Source organism: Phyllostomus discolor, chromosome 7 (genome assembly GCF_004126475.2).
Source record: "Phyllostomus discolor isolate MPI-MPIP mPhyDis1 chromosome 7, mPhyDis1.pri.v3, whole genome shotgun sequence".
NCBI lineage: Eukaryota > Metazoa > Chordata > Mammalia > Chiroptera > Phyllostomidae > Phyllostomus > Phyllostomus discolor.
In genome coordinates, this window is record NC_040909.2 from 18,967,092 (window position 1) to 18,991,095 (window position 24,004).

The 24,004-nt window shown below is 41.8% G+C and overlaps 1 protein-coding gene across 4 annotated transcripts in view; it reads left to right on the forward strand.

Annotated features, from left to right (window-relative positions):
- NEK10 (NIMA related kinase 10) overlaps positions 1 to 24,004 on the forward strand; it is a 182,724-nt gene that overhangs the window by 111,301 nt on the left and 47,419 nt on the right. For all 4 annotated transcript variants that reach the window (XM_028518291.2, XM_028518292.2, XM_036030574.1 and 1 more), the window contains exons 26-29: positions 2,310 to 2,523; positions 17,175 to 17,358; positions 17,453 to 17,539; positions 20,913 to 20,967. In XM_028518291.2, the coding sequence (XP_028374092.1) occupies positions 2,310 to 2,523; positions 17,175 to 17,358; positions 17,453 to 17,539; positions 20,913 to 20,967 (540 nt within the window). The remainder of the gene's footprint in view (positions 1 to 2,309; positions 2,524 to 17,174; positions 17,359 to 17,452; positions 17,540 to 20,912; positions 20,968 to 24,004) is intronic.

Below are 24,004 nucleotides of genomic sequence, written 5' to 3' on the forward strand. Positions count from 1 at the left end.
ACCACCAGCACAGTGGCCGTCCTGGTTCCCGTTTGCCATAAACTAGAACTATGTACTCTCGTCATTTGTAAAATTAGCTTATGTTGTCTTTTTGATTTAAAAGAACCTCAGCTGATAATTCAACTGCTAATGTTATGCTAAATCAGTTTAAATGTCTGCAGACTAAGAATTTAGAATATCTGCACTAATGAAAGGCCCAGATGCTGGGAGTTTTGTTTTGTTTATTTCCCACTTCCATAGCAGTCATAACCAACATTAGGTGGACCAAACGTTACATTTTTTTTTTATCAGCTGTAATCCCTTTTGCTAATTAAGTGAGAGTAGAGGAAGAACCTGATTTAATTAAAAGGCGAAATTCGACACTTAGCTTCTTTTGTGATCATGAACAAAAGTAAGGAGCTTGAATACAAATATTTCCCTGCCACACAAAGCTGGCTCTCTGTGTTCATGACCAGTGCACAGGGCCTCTGCCCTCCAGTCCACCCTGTGCTCAGGGTCCAAGGCTCCGCCCCAAGGTTGATAATTTTACGTTTGAATTTCTCTTTGGAAGTGAAACGTGATGGGGCAGGGTCATGTGTGTTGGGGGCTTGGTGCCTTAGCTCCTGCCCCCTGCCTCCCTGGCACGGACTCTCAGCCACCGGCTCCCAGCCCCCGGGGCCTCCACCTGCTTCCGGCTCCACCTCCCTATCCCTGAGCCCTCATTGCTGCAGCCCCCTACCTGGCGTGGCAGTTGGATGTGTCAGCGGGAGAGGCCTGTGTTCCTCCTTTACCCTCTTCCCCTATGGGGTGTTGCTGCAGGTAAGGAGGGGCCGGGGTGGAGCGTGTGCCCTCCTGTGTCTTGGGCCAAGCCCAAGAAGAGGTCATCCCTGACCAGGCTGGCAGCACCGCAGTGTGTTAGGAGGGTGATTGAGTGGGGGCCTCTCGTGCACCTGCAGTCCAGGTACCGAGTGCATGCTTCGGGCATGGAGGTTGCAACTCTTTGGGGTCTCCCGTCTACCATCAGGATGCTGTATTGCGGAAAGAGATCGACTTTGCCACTCCCTGCTGTGGTCCCACATTTTCATTTCATACAGGGAACCCCACAGATTATGTACCTGTCCCTGTGTCCACAATCTGTCTTATTTTGTATATATTGAATTTCATAGGCTGACCTTTACTGAATATGAATTCAGAAGATGTATAAGTGCTGACCATAACCATAGCATAAGCCCACTGCCACAGAACTTAAAAAGAAGCAGCATAAAGGTAGAGCATAAAATAGTGATGTCTTAAAATCTGATTAGGATTCATATAGTTTACTCATGGTCAATAACAGTTAGAAGGAGCAATCAGACATTAACAAGTCAGAGGCTTATTTTGACCTCTGTTCTGAAGAATAACTATGTGTGATAATTCTTCAGTCTTGCCTGGAGACATCAGTAGAGGCAAAAGTTGTATGAACTATGGGCTGCCAAGACGAATACAAGATGTGAAAACTAGCTCTTTTTCTCAAAGTCCAAACAAATTAGACATTACTGAAAAGCACACATAACTTTAGTGAAGTTAGTAAATTTGAACTTAAAAAACAGAAAGTGCTATAATGAGTGCCAGAAGTATTTCGTGATGCTAGCCATTGATCTAGGTAATTGGTTCCTTGGCGTCTAGAATGGCCTTCTGCTAGTGTTTAGCTGTGACACAAACAGCGCTGCCTTTAGAAAGCTGGTTGTTATTTCCTCCGTCCAAAGTTGCAGAAAATACTAGCAAGCCAAATTAGCTATTTTTAAAAGAATTTACTACAAATATCTTAAACCTCTTAAGTAATTGGGTTTCATTTTGTTTTTATGACCTCATGTTTTGTAAGACCCAGTCAGGTTGTGTTAACAGTTGCTACCATATAGCTGGAAGAGTCGGATAACTTGTGACTCCCCCTCCCCCCTAAGCCTTTCTTCCTTTTGGTGCATCAGGGGTGATCATCAGGGCCTGCGTCGTTGGTGCCCTCTTCGTTTCACTGACCAGTGAGTTGGTAGTGATTTTAGGAAATAACCAATTCACACAGGAGAAGATGACCCCATCCTCCGATCCTGAGGCTGCTCCGCCTGTAACCCTGCCTGCCGTCCAGTTTCCAAGAGAAAAGTGCTGCCTCCCCTCTTCTTCCCAAACTTTGGAAGAGTCTTGGGTTCAAAACTGTGCTTGATGTCCACCTTACCCTAGGCTCTCTTGGGTGCAGACACCATGGTGGGCACACAGTGGAATGTAACTTTAGCCCTCCAAGCCCTGCGGCCTGGTGCTGACGTTGACCAGAGTGTGGTGATTAATACCTCTTCCCCTAGGTGCCTCACTCCCGATGCAGAAGCCCGCCCAGATATTGTGGAAGTCAGCTCCGTGATATCGGATGTCATGATGAAGTATTTGGATAGCTTGTCTGCGTCCCAGCTGGCCTTGGAAAAGAAACTGGAGCGGGAACGGAGGCGCACCCAGAGGTACTTTATGGAAGCCAACCGGAACGCCGTCACCTGTCACCACGAGCTGGCTCTGCTCTCTCACGTGAGTGTGAATCTTTCAGCCTCTTCGTGACACACTCCGACAGGGCAGTCTAAGGTCGTTCATGCTGGTCTTAAGGAGCATTTGTCTTAAGTTAGGAAGATACTAATTGCTACATGCAATAGTTCACTATTAAATGGTTACACATTTGCATTTCTATATCTTAAAATTAAAATAAGTCAATATAACTGATTTTCCAAAGACCGAGCCCATAATTTATTGTATATATTACAAAACCAGAGTTATCAAAAAGCTCTCTCTGCAGCTCTTTAAGTTTATATTCTGATCTTTGCATAAGTGGCAGTGAGTGCTTATACTTAATTTCTTTAGCATTCTGATGTTGGGAGTATGGGTGAAAATGTCATTAATTCAGAAAAGGAAATAATATGTGCCTTAAATTTTTTCTTATTAATCAGTGTGATTGCATTTATTACTGTTAATGGTGGTGATAATATTGCTATTCTTCAACTCAAAATACGGGCTTTTATTTTTCTCACCAGTGACCTTGAAATTATTGATACCAAAGTTTGTATTTGAGCACAGCTTGAAGAAGGGACGCCAGCGCTGCAAGTGTCCATGTGTGCAGGCCACTGCTGTGGCTCTCGCTGTGGTTTCTTATTTTCCTGCCTCTGCATGTCTGTTGCGTCGTGGCCCGTGGCCCCTTCTTTGCTCGGACCCTGGGCTCCCCTGAGCAGGGATCCAGTAAGAAGCCCTCCAACTTGTAAATGGTTTTTTCTTCCCCTCCTGGGGCTGGAGCCCAAGGCAATAGGGTCATACCCCCCATTCTTGACCAGGGTACTTGGTCATTGAATTTCTTTCCAGGATCGTAAGGGCCTTCTCTGCGTCAGCTGGGAAAATTTTATAAGACATTGGTCTCAAAGAAAAGGCAGTTCTGACTTCTTGAACATAGTTTCCAGAAAATTCCATCCCCCCTTTTTGAGAAGGAAAGCCTACCCTACTGTTAGGTGGTGGGTTTGTCCTGACATACTTGGAATCCAGAGCTAAAGCTTCAGTCTGATTTTCTTTGGGGGGAAACTCTTTCATCTTCATTGCCTTAGAAGCTGATCCCAGCTGTAATTTCACAGCACAATTCATGGTGATTCTCCAAGGCCCCGGTTTATGTTTAGGAGCTTATTACTTGGAGTTATAGCTCTTGCAGAAGGCAGTTACATCTGCACAGGGAGTCAGAGTGCACTTTGCTTGCTGTTTGGCCGCCTGACTTTGTAAAAACGAGGCAGCAATAAGAAACACGCGGATGCCATGTTGCATTCAGAGTATAGTTCTTCCAGTGAAGTAAAATGCAAGAGATTAAGCCATTCCTATATATCTTAAGTATTTGAGGTCTTCTATTAAGTTCTACACTGCAAAGCTACTTAGCCAATTTCCAGTTGGATATAAACAAGTCAGTTTATATGAGATTCATGTAGCTGGTAGGTAGAGTTTAAAACCTTACAGCAGAAATCCCCTTGTCTTTAGCAAAGCACCTAGAGAAAGACCATTTAATTAATTTACTGAACTTTATTCCTAAGCTTTTAATCAAACCTCTATTGTGGGAAATTTGATACATTTATAGAAGTAAAGAAAGCGCTTTGTTTCCCCATCCCCCAATTTTAATGATTTGTTACTTTAGACCAGTCATGTGTCATCTCTGTTTACTCAGTACCACCTTCCAAATCCAGGGCACTGTATCTTTTTAACTGCAGAAATCTAGCTGCCAGGCCATGCCCAGCTAACACAAAAGGAGATCGATAGTCAGTGAGGGAGTTTTGAGGTTCTAGAGATCCTTTACTCATGCATAAATTAGTGGGGAAATATCACTAATTGCAAGGCATTGGGATTAAATAGATTAACTAACGTGTTTGAATCCACTGTGCCAATTAGAAAGTGGCATAAATTGTAAGATAGCATCAGTTACGTAAAATGAGCAGTGCTTATGTTGAAGAATAGTTTGTTGCTGCAACTGGTTGCCCTAACACTCACTGGAGCATCAGCACTGCATCCAGGAAGTGCCTCCTGCAGTCAGTATTCACTGAGCATCTGCTCCTAGTCAGCCTCTCAGCCCTCCTGGGGCCTGCGGTCTGCTAGGGACCCTGGAGAAGCGCCTCACTTCAAAGCTTGTGTCACTATTTTAAAGAGCCATAGATACCTTCTTTCACACTATTTTAGGTATACTGGTGGTTTTTCATTTCGAGATTAATCAAATGCTAACTAAAAGGAAAAAAGGCAGCTTTAAGAAAGAACTGAGAAGGAAGTATGATTACATTTCACTGAAGACAGCATGCAGTTAGCTGGTGACACACTCACTGGGTACCAGTGATTAGTTTTAAAAGTCCCATCCACACCATGACTGGCAAAACAAGTTTTGGTATAAAGTGGTATGTTTCTTTTTTTTTTCTTAAGCATTATTATGGTTTGTAATTGTTTCATTTCAAATATAGTGGCACGTTCTCCCACAGTAGCTAATATCAATGGTGCAATTACACAATCTAATGACAAATCATGAGTGAAAGGAAAGAGAAATGAGTGGGCTCAATATAACTTTATGGATTCCTAGCACCATAAAAAATCCTCTGTGAGTTAATTTTGCAAATTAGTGGGCGAACAAACAATTAATAAGAAACATAGGCTCCTATCTCATGGTGTGCATGCTGTTTACTTTTACATGTCAGCTTATTCTTAGCTATGGAGATGTCCGTTGTGAAACAGTCAAGGCAAGTATTAACACAGACTTCAAAAGAACCGAGAAGTCTTTGCTAATAAAGCACCTGCCTGTGTACTGCGGTTTACTTACCCTCTTGATTTTGGAGAATGTTAAGATTTCCAAGTTTTATAGTTCAAAATAAGAGGTCTCAAGGAGAGCACTGAGTCAAGAATTGCAAGAATTCAGCAGGAAAAGATGAGGTTCAGTTTTACTTAAATGTGTAGTAATGACAGGCTATTGCAGTATAGAGGGTGTTGTGGTATTGCAGTGGTCAAAGTCGTGGTTGGCATCTTGCCACTGTATGCAGAGTGTTAAACTGAATAATTACCCTTAAGGTACTATCTTATGGCTCAGGCAGAAGTGGCTACAGATATTTCAAAAGAGTGTGCTACTTAAATTTTCCCCAGCAAATATAAGGATGAGTGTTAAAAAAAAATCCAGCCTAGAAAATGTGGATAAGTCATGGAAAAACTTCAATTCCATCCAGATATTGGGGTTTTGTGCATTCGGCTTTAGGCTGATGATGACGTTGGTGCATAAAGCCCGTTCCTGCATGCTCCACTGAGAGCCCGGGGAGGCTGGGGAGCGCTGGTGCGAGAAGCTCGGTCTCACTACACGAGGTTTGCAGGTTTTGCCTCTTCTCTCCCAACGATACTGGGCAGGCAATTTTATTTTCACTATCCCCATTTTAAAGCTTGATGATGGTTTCTTTTTAGGGATTTAGTGAGTCCATTGAGTTTGGGGAGCTACTCTCACGTCAGGAAGCCTAGCAGGGAGCAACGCAAAGAGAAAAATTGAAAACACTTGCCATCTATGATTAATGAAGAAACGAGGGATGGTTGAATGCCTTCTGCATGTAAGGCATGGTGCTTGGTATTGTGAAAGCTTGTAAAAAATTATAAACAATGGTCTTGGTCATGAAGTAACTTACAATCTACTTGGGAAGCCAGGACACATATGCAGAGGACATTTCTGACGATTCCAGATGGCTTGGATAAGTGCCAAGTGAGAAATATGGGTGATAGTTCAGGGACGCGTCCTGAGCAAAAGACCGGGCCTTGAACGCTGGGTAAGGAGGTCACCGCTGGGTGGAGAAGAGTAGTGGACGTGCAGAAACTCCAATACACCAGCTTAGCTCACTTAGGATGAAGAATCACATTTTGAAAATGGTAATATTTTATGCTTTATTTAATAGGCAAGTAAAAGCAAACCAAGAAAAGCTAAGAGACTTCCCCAAGGTCACCGAGCTAGTTAGTGACAGCTATAGAAGTTCAGTCTCCTGATTTACAACAGATATTTTTATTTACAGTGCATTATATTTTTATACATGGTTCGAAAGGTCTGGGAAAACAGGCTGATACTGGATGGCAGAGCTCCATGAATACCTAGTCGAGGTGTTTGGATTCAATCCTAGTTAGTGTGAACTAAAATGATGAATTTTAATAGCCAGAGGGGAGCGGGGAGGGACTCTGGGGGGAAGGGCTTTTCAGGAACCACTATAAAGGACACATGGACAAAACCAAGGGGGAGGGCGGAAGCAAGGGAGGGAAGTGGGGTTGGCTGGGGTGGGAGGGAGAGTGGTGAGGGGAAAATACAGACAACTGTAATTGAACAACAGTAAAGTAATTGAAAAAGTAAAATAAAAAGCATTCAAATTACATTAAAAAATGATGAAATTTCTCCACAGAAACTGACAACCAAATTATCAGCTATTACATAGGCTAATTCTTCCTTATTGTTCACATCTTCTTCTTGAGCTTTCATTATTTATTTTTGCTGTGGTTTCCACTTCATTTCTCTGTCCTGGTTCCCACCTTACCTCTCTAAATACTTCCTTGTTTTCTCTTCCAGTTTAGATCTTCGGCTTCTCCTCTTGCTCTTCCCTTAGTGAGCTTCATCCAGCCCCATCCCATGGTTTTTACCTTCATGTGACTTTGGGTGAAAATCATTTGTACAGAATGGGAAGTTTATTTTCTATGATCATGTATCATTTCATTTTGAATCCTTGTTTCTGCTGATGGCAGAAAATGATGGCTGTAATCATGCTCACTTACATCAGTCCCTTTTGGCCTAAAAGTTTCTTTCCCTTTCAAAAATTCTCCTCTCCATTTCCTTCTTTCCAAGATAGCTACTGAGGGCAGGAAGAAGCTTAAGCATCCCCATGCAGAGGGGAGAGGGCCAGGGGCTCTGTATGCTGCCTTCTTGTACTGGCCTCTGCAGGTCATAGCTGGGGCAACCCATCTCTGTGGCCTTGGGGCATCTGTCTTGCCATCGTTGGTTTGAGCTGTCTTCTCCATGGTCCATCCGCCTGTCCTCCCCCCATGCAGTGATGGCCTGGGGGACTCACCAGCCAGCACCTCAGCTATCTTCTACTTCCCCAGTGGGGCACGCAGGAGCTGTGGGTTCCCAGCTGTGCTGCACAGAACTACCTGCCAGTGGGGGCAGTCTATCAGCCCACCAGCTCTGGTACTGCCCTCATTCTTTCCTATGCTTCTATCCCAGGTGTCAATCATTCAGTTACCCACTCAGCAAGTATTTATTGAATATCCGTTAGGTATCTGACACTATTCTAGGTACTAAGTATACTAGAGTGAACAAAATAGACAAAGCTCATCCTCATCAGCCTTTTGCTGAGTGCCCATATAAACCACGTAGGATATAGTGTTATGAGGATCACTAAACTTCTGTGAAGCTTCCCGTCTTTTCTGGCTGCATCTGGATTTCCTGGTCAAGTCCCCTGTGTATTTCTACCACCTAACCCACTCCACTCCCGAGGCTCACTTCTACGGGAGAGGGTGTGAGGAGGGAAACATGGATGCTTACCCCCCACTTCTCATCTTCTATCTTCCTGTCAGGCTTTCTCTGTGCTTCGGAAAGACTTGCCAGCTCTCCGTCCCCTCCCCCAGAAACTGCCCTTCCCTCTCATTCTCCTCTTTCTCCACATGGTCTTCACCCCAGCCTTCCTTGGGTTCGTAGGCCTCAGCCTCAGGGCCTGGTCTCCATAATATAAGGTCTCTGAAAGGAAACGGACACAAAACTTTCTAAGAAGGCAAAATACACTAGAATGTATTTTACAACATAGTCTCCACACCCATTTTCTGAAGCCCTCCAAAGCTCTCCATCTAGTCCCCGCCTCCTCCGTGTGCTAGACCTAAACTTTGACCTGGACCTTTGCCTGAATGTTTCATAGGCACCTTGCACTTAGCAAGTCCCGTCATGAATGAATTCTCTTCCCTTCACTCTGCCATGCTGTACCCCTCGTCACCCTAACTGGGACCCTGACATGTTCAATTCACTCTCCTTCACATCCTGCATCCATTCCTTTAGCAAACTTTTACCAATTCTGTCTTTCAAATGTCTGAGAAATCCATCTTCTTTCAGGTCTTACTCTCATTATCTCACATTGGATCATCGCAGTATCCACCAGTCCTGCCTCTAGACTCTTCCTCACCCTGAGCTAGGGTTCAATGAACCCTGTCCGTGTTTATCCCAGTGACTTCGAATACTGCTGCTATTTAAGGGGCGGCAGCCGAGGATGCTAATGTTATTCCATGGGCAGGACAGTCCCCTACACAATGTCTGAAGCAGAACCAGTGGGAGATACAGATGAAGAGATTTATTGTACGGAATTGGCTTCTGTGACTGTGGGGGCTGCAAGGCCGGGTCCAAGTCCACAGGGCTGGCTGGCTTGAAGGGCAGGTTGGAGCTGTTGGGCCCAGGCTAAAGCAGCTGTCCACAGGCATAATTAGTTTTTCTTCTCAGAGAAGCCTCATTTCTCCTTTGAAGACCTTCCGAATGATCGAATGTGTTCCATGCAGATAATCTAGAATCACCGCCTTCCCTTAGCCATCCTCCATGTGCCCACCCAAACCATCTTTCCAAACACTCACATCTGTTCTTGATAAATTATCTCATGCTTAGAACGGTTCCTAAATGTTTACATGGTTAGTCCTAGAAATTTACTCTAAGCTTTTGGTGAACTAAAAAAGAAAGATTTCTATGGTAATTTGATATTTTCAAAATATTTAAATAAGACACACATAATTATCATCTTAAATTTTATCCATTTGGCGGGGGGGGGGGGGGTGGGCATGGCAGCTGGTAGAGTGTTAATCAGCCAAAATTTTTTTTTTAAATTCACAAACCTTTCATAGTTCACTTCTTTATTGTGGAATTCTTATTGTAGTTTTAAAATACAATCTGTATAGCCCTGGCTGGCGTAGCTCAGTGGATTGAGCACGGGCTGAGAACTAAAGTGTCACAGGTTCGATTCCCAGTCAGGGCACATGCCTAGGTTGCAGGCCATGACCCCCAGCAACTGCACATTGATGTTTTTTTCTCTCTCTCTATCTCCCTCCTTTCCTTCTCTAAAAAATAAATAAATAAAATCTTTAAAATACAATCTGTATATATTCTTAGCAAAATTTATTGGCATGCATTTGATACCGTTCTTAAATTTTCTAATGCCTTTGAAGTTGACCACTTAAAAATCGAGCAGATCTGCAAGGCCCCGGTTTGTGTTTTCTTAGTGCGAATTTTAAAAAATGTTGTGCTGTTTGTTTATCTGAGTTACTTCATTTTTATTATGCCATATGTCAGCTGCAAGTGCTGAGCACACCACTCAAGGCGTGCATCTGTAGTCCTCTGCTAAGAGATTAAAGAAGCCATGTGGAAAATGATGTATTTTAAAAGGACAATATTTTTGTGAGCATCTTTGCTTTTACTGTCTGGTTAATTGTTGACTGAATTTCCCCCAAGGCTATGAAAATGCAACAAGAAATGATGCATTGAAAGAAATAACAGGAAAAATCATGAGTTGTCATAGAAATGTGCTGCATTTGTTATGTTTTAAGAAAATAAAACAATGCCTTATAGGCTCCCACACAGATATACATGCAATTGTTACATCCACCCCCTTTTTACTGATACTAAGTACATACAGTAAAAGGTACACATTTTAAATGTGTAGCTTAATAATTTTTGAACACGTATGGCTCCCACCCAGAACCAGATTCAGAATCATCTCAGAGAGTTCCTTCGTGCCCCTTCTCATCCAGTTCCCTGCCCATGGACAGACTGTTAGAACTTCCGTCACTATAGATGACTTCCACTTATTGTTTGACTCTGTATATAAAAATCACACATTACTCACTCTTTAGCATCTAGTGTCTTTCACAGGACAGCATCTGTGAAATTCCTCTGTGGTGGTGTGTATCGCAGAAATTTGTTTATATTGCTAGAGTATTACATTGTATGACTATATTGAAATTGGTTCATTCTTCTGTTGATGCACACATACTGTGATTCTACATCTGGGATTTTAGAAGTAAGACTGCTATGAATTTTCTTGGGTAAGCCTTTTCATTTCTCCTAGGTCAATACCTAGGGATATAATTTCAGGGTGATAAGGCAATTACATGTTTAACCTAAAAGAAACTACCAAACCGTTCTCCAGCATGGTGGGGTTTAGCACTTTAAGGAGCAATGCATGAGACTGTTCCACATTCTTGTAAATATTTGGTCTTGTCAGTCTTTTAGATTTTAGCCTTTGTAGTGGGTATAAAAGAGCATCTTTTGATGGTTTTAGTTAGCATTTTCCTGATAACCAAGAATGTTGAGTATTTTAAATGTGCTTATTGGTCATTTATCTATCTTTTTGTTTCTGTGTAGTGTCTGTTCAAATCTTTGCCCAGTATTTTATTGAATTATTTGTTCTTGCTGATTGGTAGAAGTTCTTTCTATATCCCAGATATGACTCTCTGGTCAAACATATGTATTACAGATATTTATCCCAGTCGATAACTTTTTAATTTTATTAATGGCATTTTTCTGATGAGCAGGAATTTTGTTAAATGTTAATTTTGCTAAAGTCCAATTTATTTACTTAGGTTATTTTTGTTGTTCATGCTTTTTGCATTCAGTTAGAGATATTGTCTCTAATCCTAAATTTGCAAATATAAGCTTTTTTTTCCTTGTAAATTATTTATGGTTATAGCTTTAGTATATAGGTCTGTGATTCATTTTGATTTAATTTTGTAAATAGAATAATGAAGACATTGAGTTTTCTTTTTTTTTTCCATATGGGTAACTAGGTTTTCCAACATAATTTCTTGAAATGCCTAATCTTTCCCTATTAATTTTATTAGGCATCTTTGTTAAAAATCATTTGACAGAAGATATGTGGATCAACCTCTGAACTCTATTCTGTTATATTGTAAATTTTTAATAAGTTTTGAAATCAGTGGTGTAAATCTTTCAATTTTTTTCCTCTTTGTCAAGTTTAATTTGGCTGTTCTATAGGTCTGCTTTATTTCCTTTTTAAGTTTAGAATCAGTTTGTCAATTTCTTAAAAAAATTATGCTGCAATTCTTACTTCTACCTCTCCTTTGTTTTAACATGGAGAATATTTTCACAATGGTGAAAAATAGGAATCTTGTATTTCACTTATTCAACAAAATGTACTGAGCATCTACTTTCTTCTGAGAACTATTCTAGTCTATTGTGATAACAGTGAACAGAACAAAGAACCCCATCTTCATAGTGCAGGAAGGCAAATAATAAATGAAAAGTGAATTTAAGTGCTATGGACAAAAATTACAAGCATGCAAGGCAGTAGAAAGAGATTGGTACATGTAGAGAGAGACTGTTCTAAACAGAGATGTCGTGGAAGACCTCTACAATTATGTGACATCTGAGAAGACACCAGAATACACTAAAGGAGTAAGTCAGGTAAATATCTGGAAGCACAACATCGAGAGGAGAGAGAACAGCAAGTCCAAAGGTCCTGAGGTGAGAGTGTTCCTGCCAAGTTCAAGGAGTGAGCAAGGAGTCCCGTGTGGCCGGAGCGTGGTGAAGCAGGGGGGACAGGAGGAAATGAGGAGGCTGTAGTCCATGGCATAGACTTGAGGGGTGTGAGTTTAGTAAAAGGGGATTACAGTGTTTCAACAATGATATAGCTGGTTGCTGTGTAGTAATAACCTGCCAAGAGCCAAAAGTGGGACTGGAAAGTGGGTTAACAGGAGAGTGCATCGAGACCAGGCCAAAAAGGATGGAGGCTCTTTTTCTTGATGTTTAATAACTGTCTATTGGTTCTTTAACAGTTTGGTATTTTGGTATTTTGATTGAATTAGACTTTTCCTTATGTAATTTTGCATTAAAAATGGAACAGGAAGTGGGGTTTCAATGTGTGGGTATCATCTCTATTGATATTAGCCATTTCTAATTTTATTCTGTCTAATGTCTTAAGTAAGCTTTGCTGGTTTTCAATTACATTTTTTTGTTTGTTTTTGAGCAATCCAAATTAGAATGTCTTAAAACTTGACACGTGATAATTTTCTGTGCATTTTTTCCTTCCACATGTTAAATGGTATCTCCTGATTCTGGCTTTTTTGAAGTGCTTTTGAAAATAATAACAGACATTCAGTTCTTTTCATCTGTTTGTCTGTAGCCTTGGAACAAAATGGTAGCTGGTAAATGCTGATGTAGACCATATTGTCTGTATTTTTAATAAGTGATATATTTAGATTACGATATTATTCTTCACCTCATCTTTATCAGTATTATTATGTCTAGCAAATCTATCTTTGAATCAGGAATGCTAGGTTAGTTATGGAGTAGCAAGGAAACATTACCAAACAAAGTAAATTTGATATTAGAATTTTAGACTCGGCTATTATAATCAACTCATTCTCTAATTTTATTTAATTAAGCAACAGTTCATTAATATGTTCTTGTGTTTTTAAGAAGTTCTAATTAAGAAAATGCCATAATAATAATGTAATCATCATTTTGTGCATTTATATTAAAGTGAAATGTTGAGCTTTGTGTGAATATTTTTAACAAGTTCCAAACAAAATAATAATTAATATCTAAACTTGAATATTTTCCTTTATTATGTAATGTTTATAAATGTAGCCATTTTCAAGGCCCAGACACTGGTTTTTCTGGTTTGAATCGAACATATTACTCTTCTACTTGATATGTGGGGCATGGGCGAAGGGAAATGCTTCAAGATTTTATCAATGAAATCAGACACCATCCAAACAACTCTGAGCTACAGTTTTGAAAAATATTTCAAAATTTAGGAACTAAGTCTATGTATAATGATCTGCAATCAATAATCTGTCTGCTAACTTGAGTTTTCTTTCTGCGGTCAGCCGTGAAAAACACAGGTCTTGCTTTGCCCCTGAAAAGAGATCTCAGCCTGACTGATTTCTGCCAAACACCAGAGAGCCCTAAAGTTTTGTATTTTGGGTCACAGTTATTAACTAAACAAGTGGAAGACACTGGGCAAAGACATAACTCAAAGAGAATATGAATATTTAGAACATGACAGAGATAGTACATGCTTTATGGTTCTAAAGTAAATCTTCACTGGGTATAGATGGTGTTATGCTTTATATTTATTTCTTTCTCTCATTATAAAACTAACATTCTGGGCAATTTTAAAAAACTGCACTGGTTTTAATGAAATAGTCTCTCAATTCTTTCCCTGCTGCCACAGTGGGGAAGTGTCAGTCTGTTACTGTTAGAATTGCTATTCAGCTAAAAATGTATTATGATTTGCTTCACACGTGAAAATTACATTATAATGAGCAAAACCAAGCTAAACATCATTGTGCCTATATCAGCAATTGTGACAGGAAGTGCCTTCTATAATGGTGACGATTACTATATCCATGATCATTTTATTGTATAATTTGTATATAATTATTGTATAATATTGTGTTGTATTCTCCTTGCTGCCATATGCATACACAGAATCTGTCCATCCATTCCTAGGAGATACACATGCCCCAAAACTCCCTTTTCTATTCCTAGAAAAATTGTAAGTAATAAGAGAAAAGATGACTGGCAGCCAAATTCCATCCTCCAAGGCTGCCCATTTTTTCCCTCTAACTCTCTTTGAGAGGTTTATGCACTTGCTGGAGGCAACTTTTAAAAACATCCTACTGACCTCCAATGTTAAGATAACCACCTCTGCCCTTGGCCAGTGCCTGCTGGGCCACAGGGGCATGTTGTCAACACTGGGCTGGTTCCCTCTAAGACAGGGGAGCTTTACCACCTTTCCTATGTGCAGGAAGCAGCAAGGAAGGGAGAAGTTGTCATCACCCAATAATTTCTTCACCTCCGAGAGAAATTGCATAATATAGGATCCTGGATAAAGGAGTAAGATAAAAAATGCCAGTTATAAAACCTGCTCATCCTGGAAGGGAATCCACCTGATTTTCTAGCCCTTCTCTCCCTTGGATCTCAACACAGCAACTATTTAGTGGGCATTTGCAATGTGCAAGGTATCAGGGATTTAAAAGGGACTGCAATAGCCCAGGTCATAAAAGAGTGAGTTGTATAATAATGCGGATACTCAAATATTCACAAGAAAAAACTCTGGAAGTCACACTTGGAAAGATGTGTCTGTAGTGGTGTATGGTTTATGGCAACTAGAAAAAAGTAGATTTTTTTTGAAGCAAAAACTGCTGCAAGAGATTATAGAAATAGAAGTTTTAAATCAAAACAAACTACACATTACATACCACTCTATCATAACTTTCATGTTACGGAGTCTGAAGAAACATCTCTTCCAGAATGAGAATGCCCTTTACCAAAATTTAAGCAGACACCCCGTTGCCCATGGACACAGTTTTGGCAGTTGCAAATGGCTGTTGATTTGCAACCCAACTGGTACTTGGGTGTTAGTGAGGAGTCAAACCTCCCTAAATCAGGAATTGCTTCTATGGGGCTCACAACTTCTCCCCATTCTTCATTTGTTCAAAGAAATTGTTCCTCTGGAGTCTTGTCTGTGCCTGTTCTTAAGAGAAGCAAAGCCTTGGCCGAACTGTTGCTAGTTTTACAGATGGATGGATTCCAGCATCTCATTGCATCAATCCCATAAGAAGTTTACTCAGCTCTGAAATTATCTCTTATCTTTTTTCAACATCGATAGCTTTGACCCATCTTGAGTGTTTAATTTGTACAGAGTTGTAAATGACAGTTGTGGTCTTTAGAATAGGGCTGGAGATGATTTTCTTAGAATAAAACAATTACAAGAAGGAGAAAGCCTTAAACTGAATGTTTATTTCTGTGTAAATTTCTGATGACCTCAGTTGAGGAGAGCTGGAGGAAGAAGGCCTGTGGGTTGGGACAGAAAAAGGAGGAGGACGTGGAAGAGGATGAGTGGGTTTTTCAGGGAAGTTTTGAGCCTTAGAAGGAGCTTCTGGGTTTGGTGTCAGGGTCTGGGTGTGTGCAGAACTCAGGCTGGAGCTGAAAGCTCCTTACAATCCTTAGGTGTTAGAAGAATTTCTGGGAGGCACACATTCAGCTCCATCAAAGGGCATCCAAAGCATTTTCCATTTCAGGTTCTCATGTAGCAGACCAGAGAGGACCTGAGAAGCAGGAATGGAGGATTCTGAGTCCCCAAGGCAGTAAGACATTGAACACTGGAGGGATGACTAGACAAGGAAAATTAAAAGCCTCCTTCAGCCACCTGCATGTTACCTTCAACAGAGCAAGGAATATCTCCAAGTACCTTGGTGAAACTCTGAGGAAGGAAAAATGAAAAAATTCTTAGGAAAAAGACACAACTGTCTGAAAAATGGACAGTTTGCAATGCACAGAATGTCTTTAATAAATTTTTTTTTGTCTTGTTTAATAAACATAAGTACATGAAAGCTTTCAGAGACTTACTTTTAACAGCAGTCACTCATAAGGTCTTGGACTGTCTTTATGTGCAAATTCTACCACTACAGAGTTTTTAGGAATCTGCTCCTTGAAGTTATGGGTGTTTAGTTTTAGGGAAAAAAGCATCTGGAAGAATGAAGGAAATGAACCTGTCTCCATAGCAAGCATCGTTCATCACTGAAGCCTTTTAGTCAGGAAGAGGTAGTGGACTGGTGACTGCGCAACCTCTGACATCACGAGTGCACGTGTTTCCCTTTCAGTAATGCAGCCTTTTGCTCTCTTCTCATGCTCTCCAACTACTACCCTTACCTTTCCCGTGGCCTTTCTTCCTTTCTCTCCTCATCCTCCTGGTGTATGCCTTAGGTTCAGCATTGTTTAGCCCAACAGCCTAAGAAGGTTTTGCACACTTACTACAAACTGTCACACACAATGAACATCGTGGGAGCTAAGAATCAATTGAGTAAAGAAACAAGTGGTACTTTCTTCTCTGCTGAGTCATATGCAGTTCCTTTCCCTCTGTCTTTTTCTTAGAAAATTTAAAACTTCCTGCATTTAATGAGAGAAATCTTTTTTTTTCCCTTATTTTTATTGAACCATCAGACATAATTTTGTGGTTTCTGGTAATGCTGTTTTAGAAAAATGTGGACTCACACGGCCAGATGGTAACCTTGAGGCACTATCATAATAAAAATGCTCAGAGCAGTTGGAGGTGGCTGACAGAGCCTGTGGCCGGCGGCGCTCTGTGCAGTGTTGACGACGGGCAGTGGCCTGGGGCCCTAAGTGGGTTGAAAGTCCCCTTTGCTGTAGCTCTCCATTTTTTTAGGAGACCTGACCTGATTTCTCTCTCTCTATGCCCTGGCTGTGCCTGCTGCTAATTGCCCTTGAGCTTTGAAGAAGCTAAGCCCTACTTACTAATTCATTGTGGTGCTGAGATTTGCTAGCATTTGTTTTCAAAACACCCTAAAGAAGAGAAATATCAGTTTAATTGATACTTGTTGATTCCTTAGTACTGCATTTTCTTTCACCAGATTGCTCAGGCCATTGTGACAAAGCATCTTGCCACATCCATTCATTGTTGTCCCACGGTCGCTTGCAGACCTACTTTTTTTTTTGTAGTTATGAACTGAATGTATTCCTTGGCAGACATATAGTTGGAACCTTTGATGCTACTTCAACACACATATTTATGATGCTATTCGATGTACGTTCTAGCAAGCTTTGTACCCTGCGGAAGGAAGGGAAAGAGCGGCTGTTGAAAACTGACTTTCTCTTTCAGGAGACCTTCGAGAAGGGGAGCCTGAGCAGCAGCAGCAGTGGAGCGGCGAGCCTGAAGAGTGAGCTCTCCGAGAGCGCAGACCTTCCCCCTGACGGGTTCCAGGCCCCCTGTGGGAAGGAAGAAGACAAGGCCTGTGATGAGATCCTATCAGATGATAACTTCAACTTGGAAAACATTGAAAAAGGTATTCCTAGTGAGAGGCGGGCGGAGTGAATGCACTCTGGACCCCTTCTGCTGCAAGGTTCATTTGCTTATTATTTTTTTTTGTTAATGTACAGATATATATTCAGAGCTGGATGATGAGTTGGACATTTCGGATAACTCCAGCAGCTCCAGTTCGAGCCCTTTGAAAGAATCTACATTCAGTAAGCTTTCTTTACCAGTTTGTGGGTTCCAGCAGGTAGTAGTTTGGAAGTCAGACAAGCGCCGTCACATCCCTAACCCAGTGGTTCGTTTTCCAGGTGCCGTGCTAATTAGCGCATGGGTGCATGTCACTCTGACAGAACCTCAGCTGTCAAATGAATGGTTTCATTATTTCTACCAGCGAATGCAGGTTCTAGCTGGGGAGTAGAGATAACTAATTTGGAAAGACTAGACCTCAGGAATAATGGAAGTGACCTTTATGAGTCTGTTAATTAGGGGTCAGAAGAAGAAATTAGTGTTGCTGTAGACCATTTTATACCATTTTACTTACACTAGTGTAAAGGGATATATTATCTTTAAAACGCTAAAGTAGCAAATATTTTAATTGTTCAGCACTGTAAAAATATGATATATAAATTCAGTCCATATGTTAATTTTGACTCTTAATTTAAAACAGTAAAGAAAATAGTCACTTAGAGGTATGGGAAAGAAAAAGTACCTATATTAAAATAAAATTTGAAGATTATAATGAGGGGACTCAATTTACTCAACAAATCTGAAACTGAAAAAAAGATGTTATAATGGAAAGTGGACAGAAAATAATAGCTATTTTAAAAGAGTAAGTCGAAACTTCTGGCCAAGATGGAAGTGTAGATAGACACACTGTGCCTCCTCCCACAACCAAAAGGACAACAATAATTTAAAAACAAAAACCAACCAGAACTGACAGAAAATTGAACTATATGGAAGTCCGACAACCAAGGAGTTAAAGTAGACACATTCATCCAGACTGGTAGGAAGGGTGGAGACAGACAGCAGGTGGAGAGGACTTGAGGCAAGGTTGCAGCTGGCCGGCAAGGCTATGCAGTGGCTGGTGGAGCGGGTGGTACCATATTCACGTGTAGATAAACAGGGAGGAACAATTGGGGAGGCAGACAGATCTCACAAGCCAGGGTCCCAGTACAGGGGAAATAAGTTTCAAACCACTGATTGAAAACACTGGTGGTGGTTGAGGTCACAGTGGGAGAAACTTCCAGCCTCACAGGAGAGTTTGTTGGAGAGACCCACAGGGTCCTAGAACGTACACAAACCTGCCCACCCAGGAATCAGCACCAGAAGGGCCCACTTTACTTGTGGATAGCGGGGGAAGTGACTGAAAGCCAGCAGAGAGTGGAGCAAGTGCCATTGTCCCCTCTTGAACCCTTTCCTCACATATGGCATCACAACACAGTGACATGGGTTGCCTGCCAGGGTGAACACCTAAGGCTCCACCTCTCACTATGTAACAGGTGCATCAAAACAAAAAAAAGTGGCCCAAATGAAAGAACAGATAAAAGCTCCAGAAAAAATACAACTAAGCGACAAAGAGATAGCCAACCTATCAGTTGCACAGTTCAAAACACTGGTAATCAGGATGCTCACAGAATTGGTTGAATTTAGTCACAAATTAGATGAAAAAAAATGAAGGTTACACTAAGTGAAATAAAGGAAAATGTACAGGGAACCAATAGTGATGGGAAGGAAACTGGGGCTGAAATCAATGGTGTGGACCAGAAGAAAGAAAGAAATATCCAACCAGAAAAGAATGAAGAAACAAGAATTCAAAAAAATGAGAGGCTTTGGAACCTCCAGGACATCTTTAAATGTTCCAGCATCTGAATCATAGGGGTACCAGAAGGAGAAGAGGAAGAGCAACAAATGGAAAAGTTATTTGAACAAATAATGAAGGAGAACTTCCCCAACCTGGCAAAGGAAATAGACTTCCAGGAAGTCCAGGAAACTCAGAGAGTCCCAAAGAAGTTGGACCAAGGAAGAACACACCAAGGCACATCATAATTACATTAGCCAAGATTAAAGATAAGGAGAGAATCTTAGAAGCAGCAAGAAAAAAGAAGACAGTTACCTACAAAGGAGTTCCCATAAGATTGTCAGCTGATTTCTCAAAAGAGACCTTACAGGCAAGAAGGGGCTGGAAAGAAGTATTCCAAGTCATGAAAGGCAAGGACTTAACATCCAAGATTGCTCTATCCAGCAAAGCTATCATTTAGAATGGAAGGGCAGATAAAGTGCTTCCCAGATCAGGTCAAGTTAAGGGAGTTCATCATCACAAATCCCTTATCATATGAAATGTTAAAGGGATTTATCTAAGAAAAAGAAGATAAAAAATATGAACAGCAAAATGACAGCAAACTCACAGTTATTAACAACCACACCTAAAACAAAAGCAAACTAAGCAAACAACTAGAACAAGAACAGAATCACAGAAATGGAGATCACATGGAGGGTTATCAACAGAGGAGTGGGAGGGGGAGGGAGGGGAAGGTACAGAGAATAAGTAGTGTAGATGGTAGGTAGAAAATAGACAGGGGTGGGGTAAGAATAGTACAGGAAATGTAGAAGCCAAAGAACTTATATGTATGACCCCTGGACGTGAACTATACGGGGGGAATGTGGGTGGGAGTGGGTGTGCAGGGCGGAGGGGAGTGAAGGGGGGAAAATCGGACAACTGTAATAGCATACTCAATGAAATATATTAAAAAAATAAAAAAGTAAGTTGATGGAATATTAAATAGGGTAGATAGAAATACTCTAAAATAAATTAAGTATAAATAATTCATTTCACCAGAGACTGTACTATGAAAATGACTTTTCACCAATGACTATCTCAAAAAAGAAGGTTTAACATGGTCTCCCTTGGGATAAAAGTAGTACCTTAAGTATTAGCTTCATTCTTGTCCCTTTTCGAACTTAATTGGAAAACTGGTGACTAGATGTTCCAGATTTCCTGGGACAACCCCAATTTCCAACACTCTGTTCTGTTTTCACTGTAAATTCAAGTCTGCTAGGTAAAATGTCTTGTTTTATAACTTGGAAGGCATGAATATGGTACAGTATAAATATCCATGCAAATAAACGTGCATAGCAAATTCTAGAAGCAGTTAATCACTGTCTGTTTTCAGGTGAATTCAGCATTCTGTATCACCAGTAATAGTGGCAGGGAGGGTCAGTGGGGAGGCAGGGAAGGAGAAGTTAGACCCTTAAATTTGCATGTGGCAACTTGCAGTTAGCTGTCTTGGCAATGGTTTTAGGATAATCACGACATAGATGTGTTATTGTTTTTTGTAAGGTATTAATAGCAGAGTTTCTTTGCTTAGCACCTTTTCTTTGGAAAAAAGACCCTTAGACAAACCTGTCAAGAAAATAGTAATTTGTGACATTATATTTTAGCTGATGCTTTCATAAGTGAAGACAGTCTTTATAGTATACACAATTGCTCAGATAATAGAATGGAGCACTTTTAAGCAAGCAACGAGACGAATAAATAAAAGATTTGCAATGGGAAAATATAAAATGAGATTTATTTTCTTGTTGCAGGCATTTTAAAGAGAAGTTTTAGTGCTTCAGGAGGAGACAGACAATCCCAAACAAGGTATGGACACACTGAGCTCCTAGAAATATTTTTAGACTCTGTAGCATTGAGTTATTGGTGGCTAAATTGAAACTTGATATCTTGAAGTTGCACCAGGCATGTGGAAATGGGGGCTGCTAGAGCCCATCCTTCCAGAATCACCAAGCCGATAATTGGGAAGAGTACTAAGCTTAGCCCTGGATTTTAATTTAGCTTTGTGATCTTCAGCCACTTGGTTTCTCTAAGCTCAAGGGCAGACCAGGGAGGAAGGACAGTTGTGCTTCATGAGATCTTCTGGAGCCTCGACTCCTTATATTTTGTTTTTTTCACATCCCCAGAATGTAGGTTTTATTGGTAAATCTGGACCACATCATGTCCACCCGTGACCTGCGGGAAGTGGGAAGGGGAGTGGAGACATGTCCCTTCCTTTAATGACATGATCCAGATGTTGTGTTCATCCCTTCTGCTCATGTACCATTGGCCAGAACCACATCTACCTGTGAGGGAGGATGAATATGTTTGGGGGATTCCGTTTTAAATGGAAGAAGAAATTGTTGCTTTGGGATAACTAGAAGTTTCTGTAAGAGGTGTTTCCTGGGCTAAGGGCTAAAACAAAATGACTCAGTCACGCCTTCTGCAAGTCCCTGGCGACCTTTCTGAGAGCAGTTCCAGTGGCACTGGGGGAGGCTGCTGTGAGCGGAAGCCTGAACGTGTCAGTTTTAGAAGTGACAGAGGCAGGGATTCAGAGCAGTTGAGGAAAGTGAGGGTGAGCTGGGACAGTTAGCTGGTGGGGAACGTGTAGTGTAAAAGGGCCTTCTACAGTCTGTGACCGCAGGCCGACTGGGACGGAGGAGGAGCAGCCAACAGAGAGGAGAGACCGAGGGTGGAAAGAGGATTGATGTCGTCCAGTCACAGAGTCGCTTGGAGCCAGATAGTGGGCCTGGGAAAGGTGAAGTGACAACCCTTTTTCTGTGTCTGAAGAAATGGAAGCAAAGATAACATTAAGCTAGAAAGTAGAGAACAGGGTTATTAAGGAACAGTGAACTTGGGGGCTTTTGTTTATTAGATGATGTCGAAGGTCTTTGCTGAGAGGCTGGTCCAGATGTGAGGAGTGTGATCAGCTAGGAAGAACCAATGTGGAGATGAACAAGGACCTGAGCAGGACTGCCACACAGCTCTGAGGCTCAGGCACCAATGGGCGGGCTTTGGAGCTGTGGGCACTCAGGGCAGGGCAGTGGCTGCGTGCACGTGACAGGGGCTGAGGCTGTGGGTGCGCTGCGTCTGCCAGGCTCTCTGGGTGCGAGCAGAAGAGCCTGGCCCTGGCTGACTTTGCAACAGGGTGTTTTATCAGGAGGCTTGTGGGGGGCTCTTACAATTAGGAACCTAGAGAATCAAATTAAACAATGGATAGGAAAAAAATTAAGTTAAAAAAACAAAAACAAAAACAACCAGCTAGGAGACGGGGCAGCCCCCGAGTCTGTGGAGGAAGAACTGGCAGACTTGTAGAGGCCCTGAGCTCCCGGCTCGTCTCTTCTGTCTTCCCGTCATGTCCACGGGGCTCAGTGTCCTGCAGGAGTCAGCCTGGCCTGGCTTGGATCGGGGCCTTATTGATCACTGTGTGGAGGGCTGAGCTCCCTGACTGGCAGCTCCTGCAAGTCCCCCTCAGGGCGGTGGGAGGGTGAGTGGGGCTCGAGCTGCAGGGAGCAGGTATGGGTGCTGGGCAGCTCAGAGGGAACCACTGTCTACTTCTGGGTTGGAGGGAAGAGCATAGTGGAGATGAACCTACCTAGAAAAATCCTGAAGGGTTCTGTTGGATGGCAAAGAAAGGTTTGTGTAGAAAATGAGTTTTTGTTTATTCAAAATTACAACACCACTGAAAACTTGACCTTTTCCATGTGAGGGTCAGGAAGGGTTAAGATGGAGCCTTTGAATTCCCAATTTCACAGTGTTGCTAGTAACAAAATCCAAGAAAAACCCATCACAGCGCATAACCTACCAGAAGGGTCATTGAGGAAAACCTACGAGACCTCACGGTGTTCTTCAGTGGGCCCAGGGGCAGATTGCCACGGCTAGAAGTAACGGAGGGAGCAGGGGAACCAGAAACAGTCCAAAACCCCAAGAAGAACCAGAGTAGGTGATTGTGGGGACTTGGGACCCAAGTTAGAAGACCCCCAAGTGGTCACAGGGCTTGTGGATGCGCCTCCCCGTTTCCCACTGCTGGCTTCTCATCCCTAACCCACCAGCTCTGCTTCCGCTTGTCACAGACAAGGGCACCACCCATAGGAGCCTGGAGCTGGGGGAGCTCTTGCTCACTGGGCCCGTGAGTGAGGGGCCAGGGGCAGGAGACACAAGCCTGGCTGTGGACCTGGGTCCGAAGGGCACCATGGGGTGGCCTCCTCCCCCATGAGGAGGAGGTGTGTCCTCCTCAGCTCTGGCGTCAGAGCTTCTCCAGCTTAACCACGTCAGGACCTCAACAGAGGTTTTGGGGCAGGTCTGCAGAACTGTCACTCCCTGGAACAGTACTTGCATGGGAAAGGTTCTACCACAAGCTCCCCCTCAAATAATTAGCAAGTGCACTTTGTAATCTAACTACTCCCTGTGAAGGTTTGTGATTATTTATATTTTAAAAAATATCTTCAAAAGGCTTTTTCTCTGTTATTGAATACTTAATTCAATGATATAAAGCTGCTTAAATGTATAGAAGAGGTGGGTGTAAAATGATATTTTAGTATAAAAATAAATTATGACATATGGGTGTACTCCCCAATTAAGAGAATTTCCTATTAAAATGGACATTTCAATCAGATAAATTTAGGAATCTTAGCATTGCCAGATAATTCTAGTCCTTTTTCCTTAGAGGATTCATACGAAATTGTCTTATTTGCACAAATTCAGTTGAAGTCAGGCCCTTCAAAAACAAAAGAAGCATGTATACTATATATTTCAGAGCTGGAAATGGTTTTCAGAAGCTAGCCATTATCTAAACATCTTGTAGCAAATGGGGTAAACGAGAATCATCAGAAAGGAGACATTCGGTCTGAAGCTCATTGAAATGGGT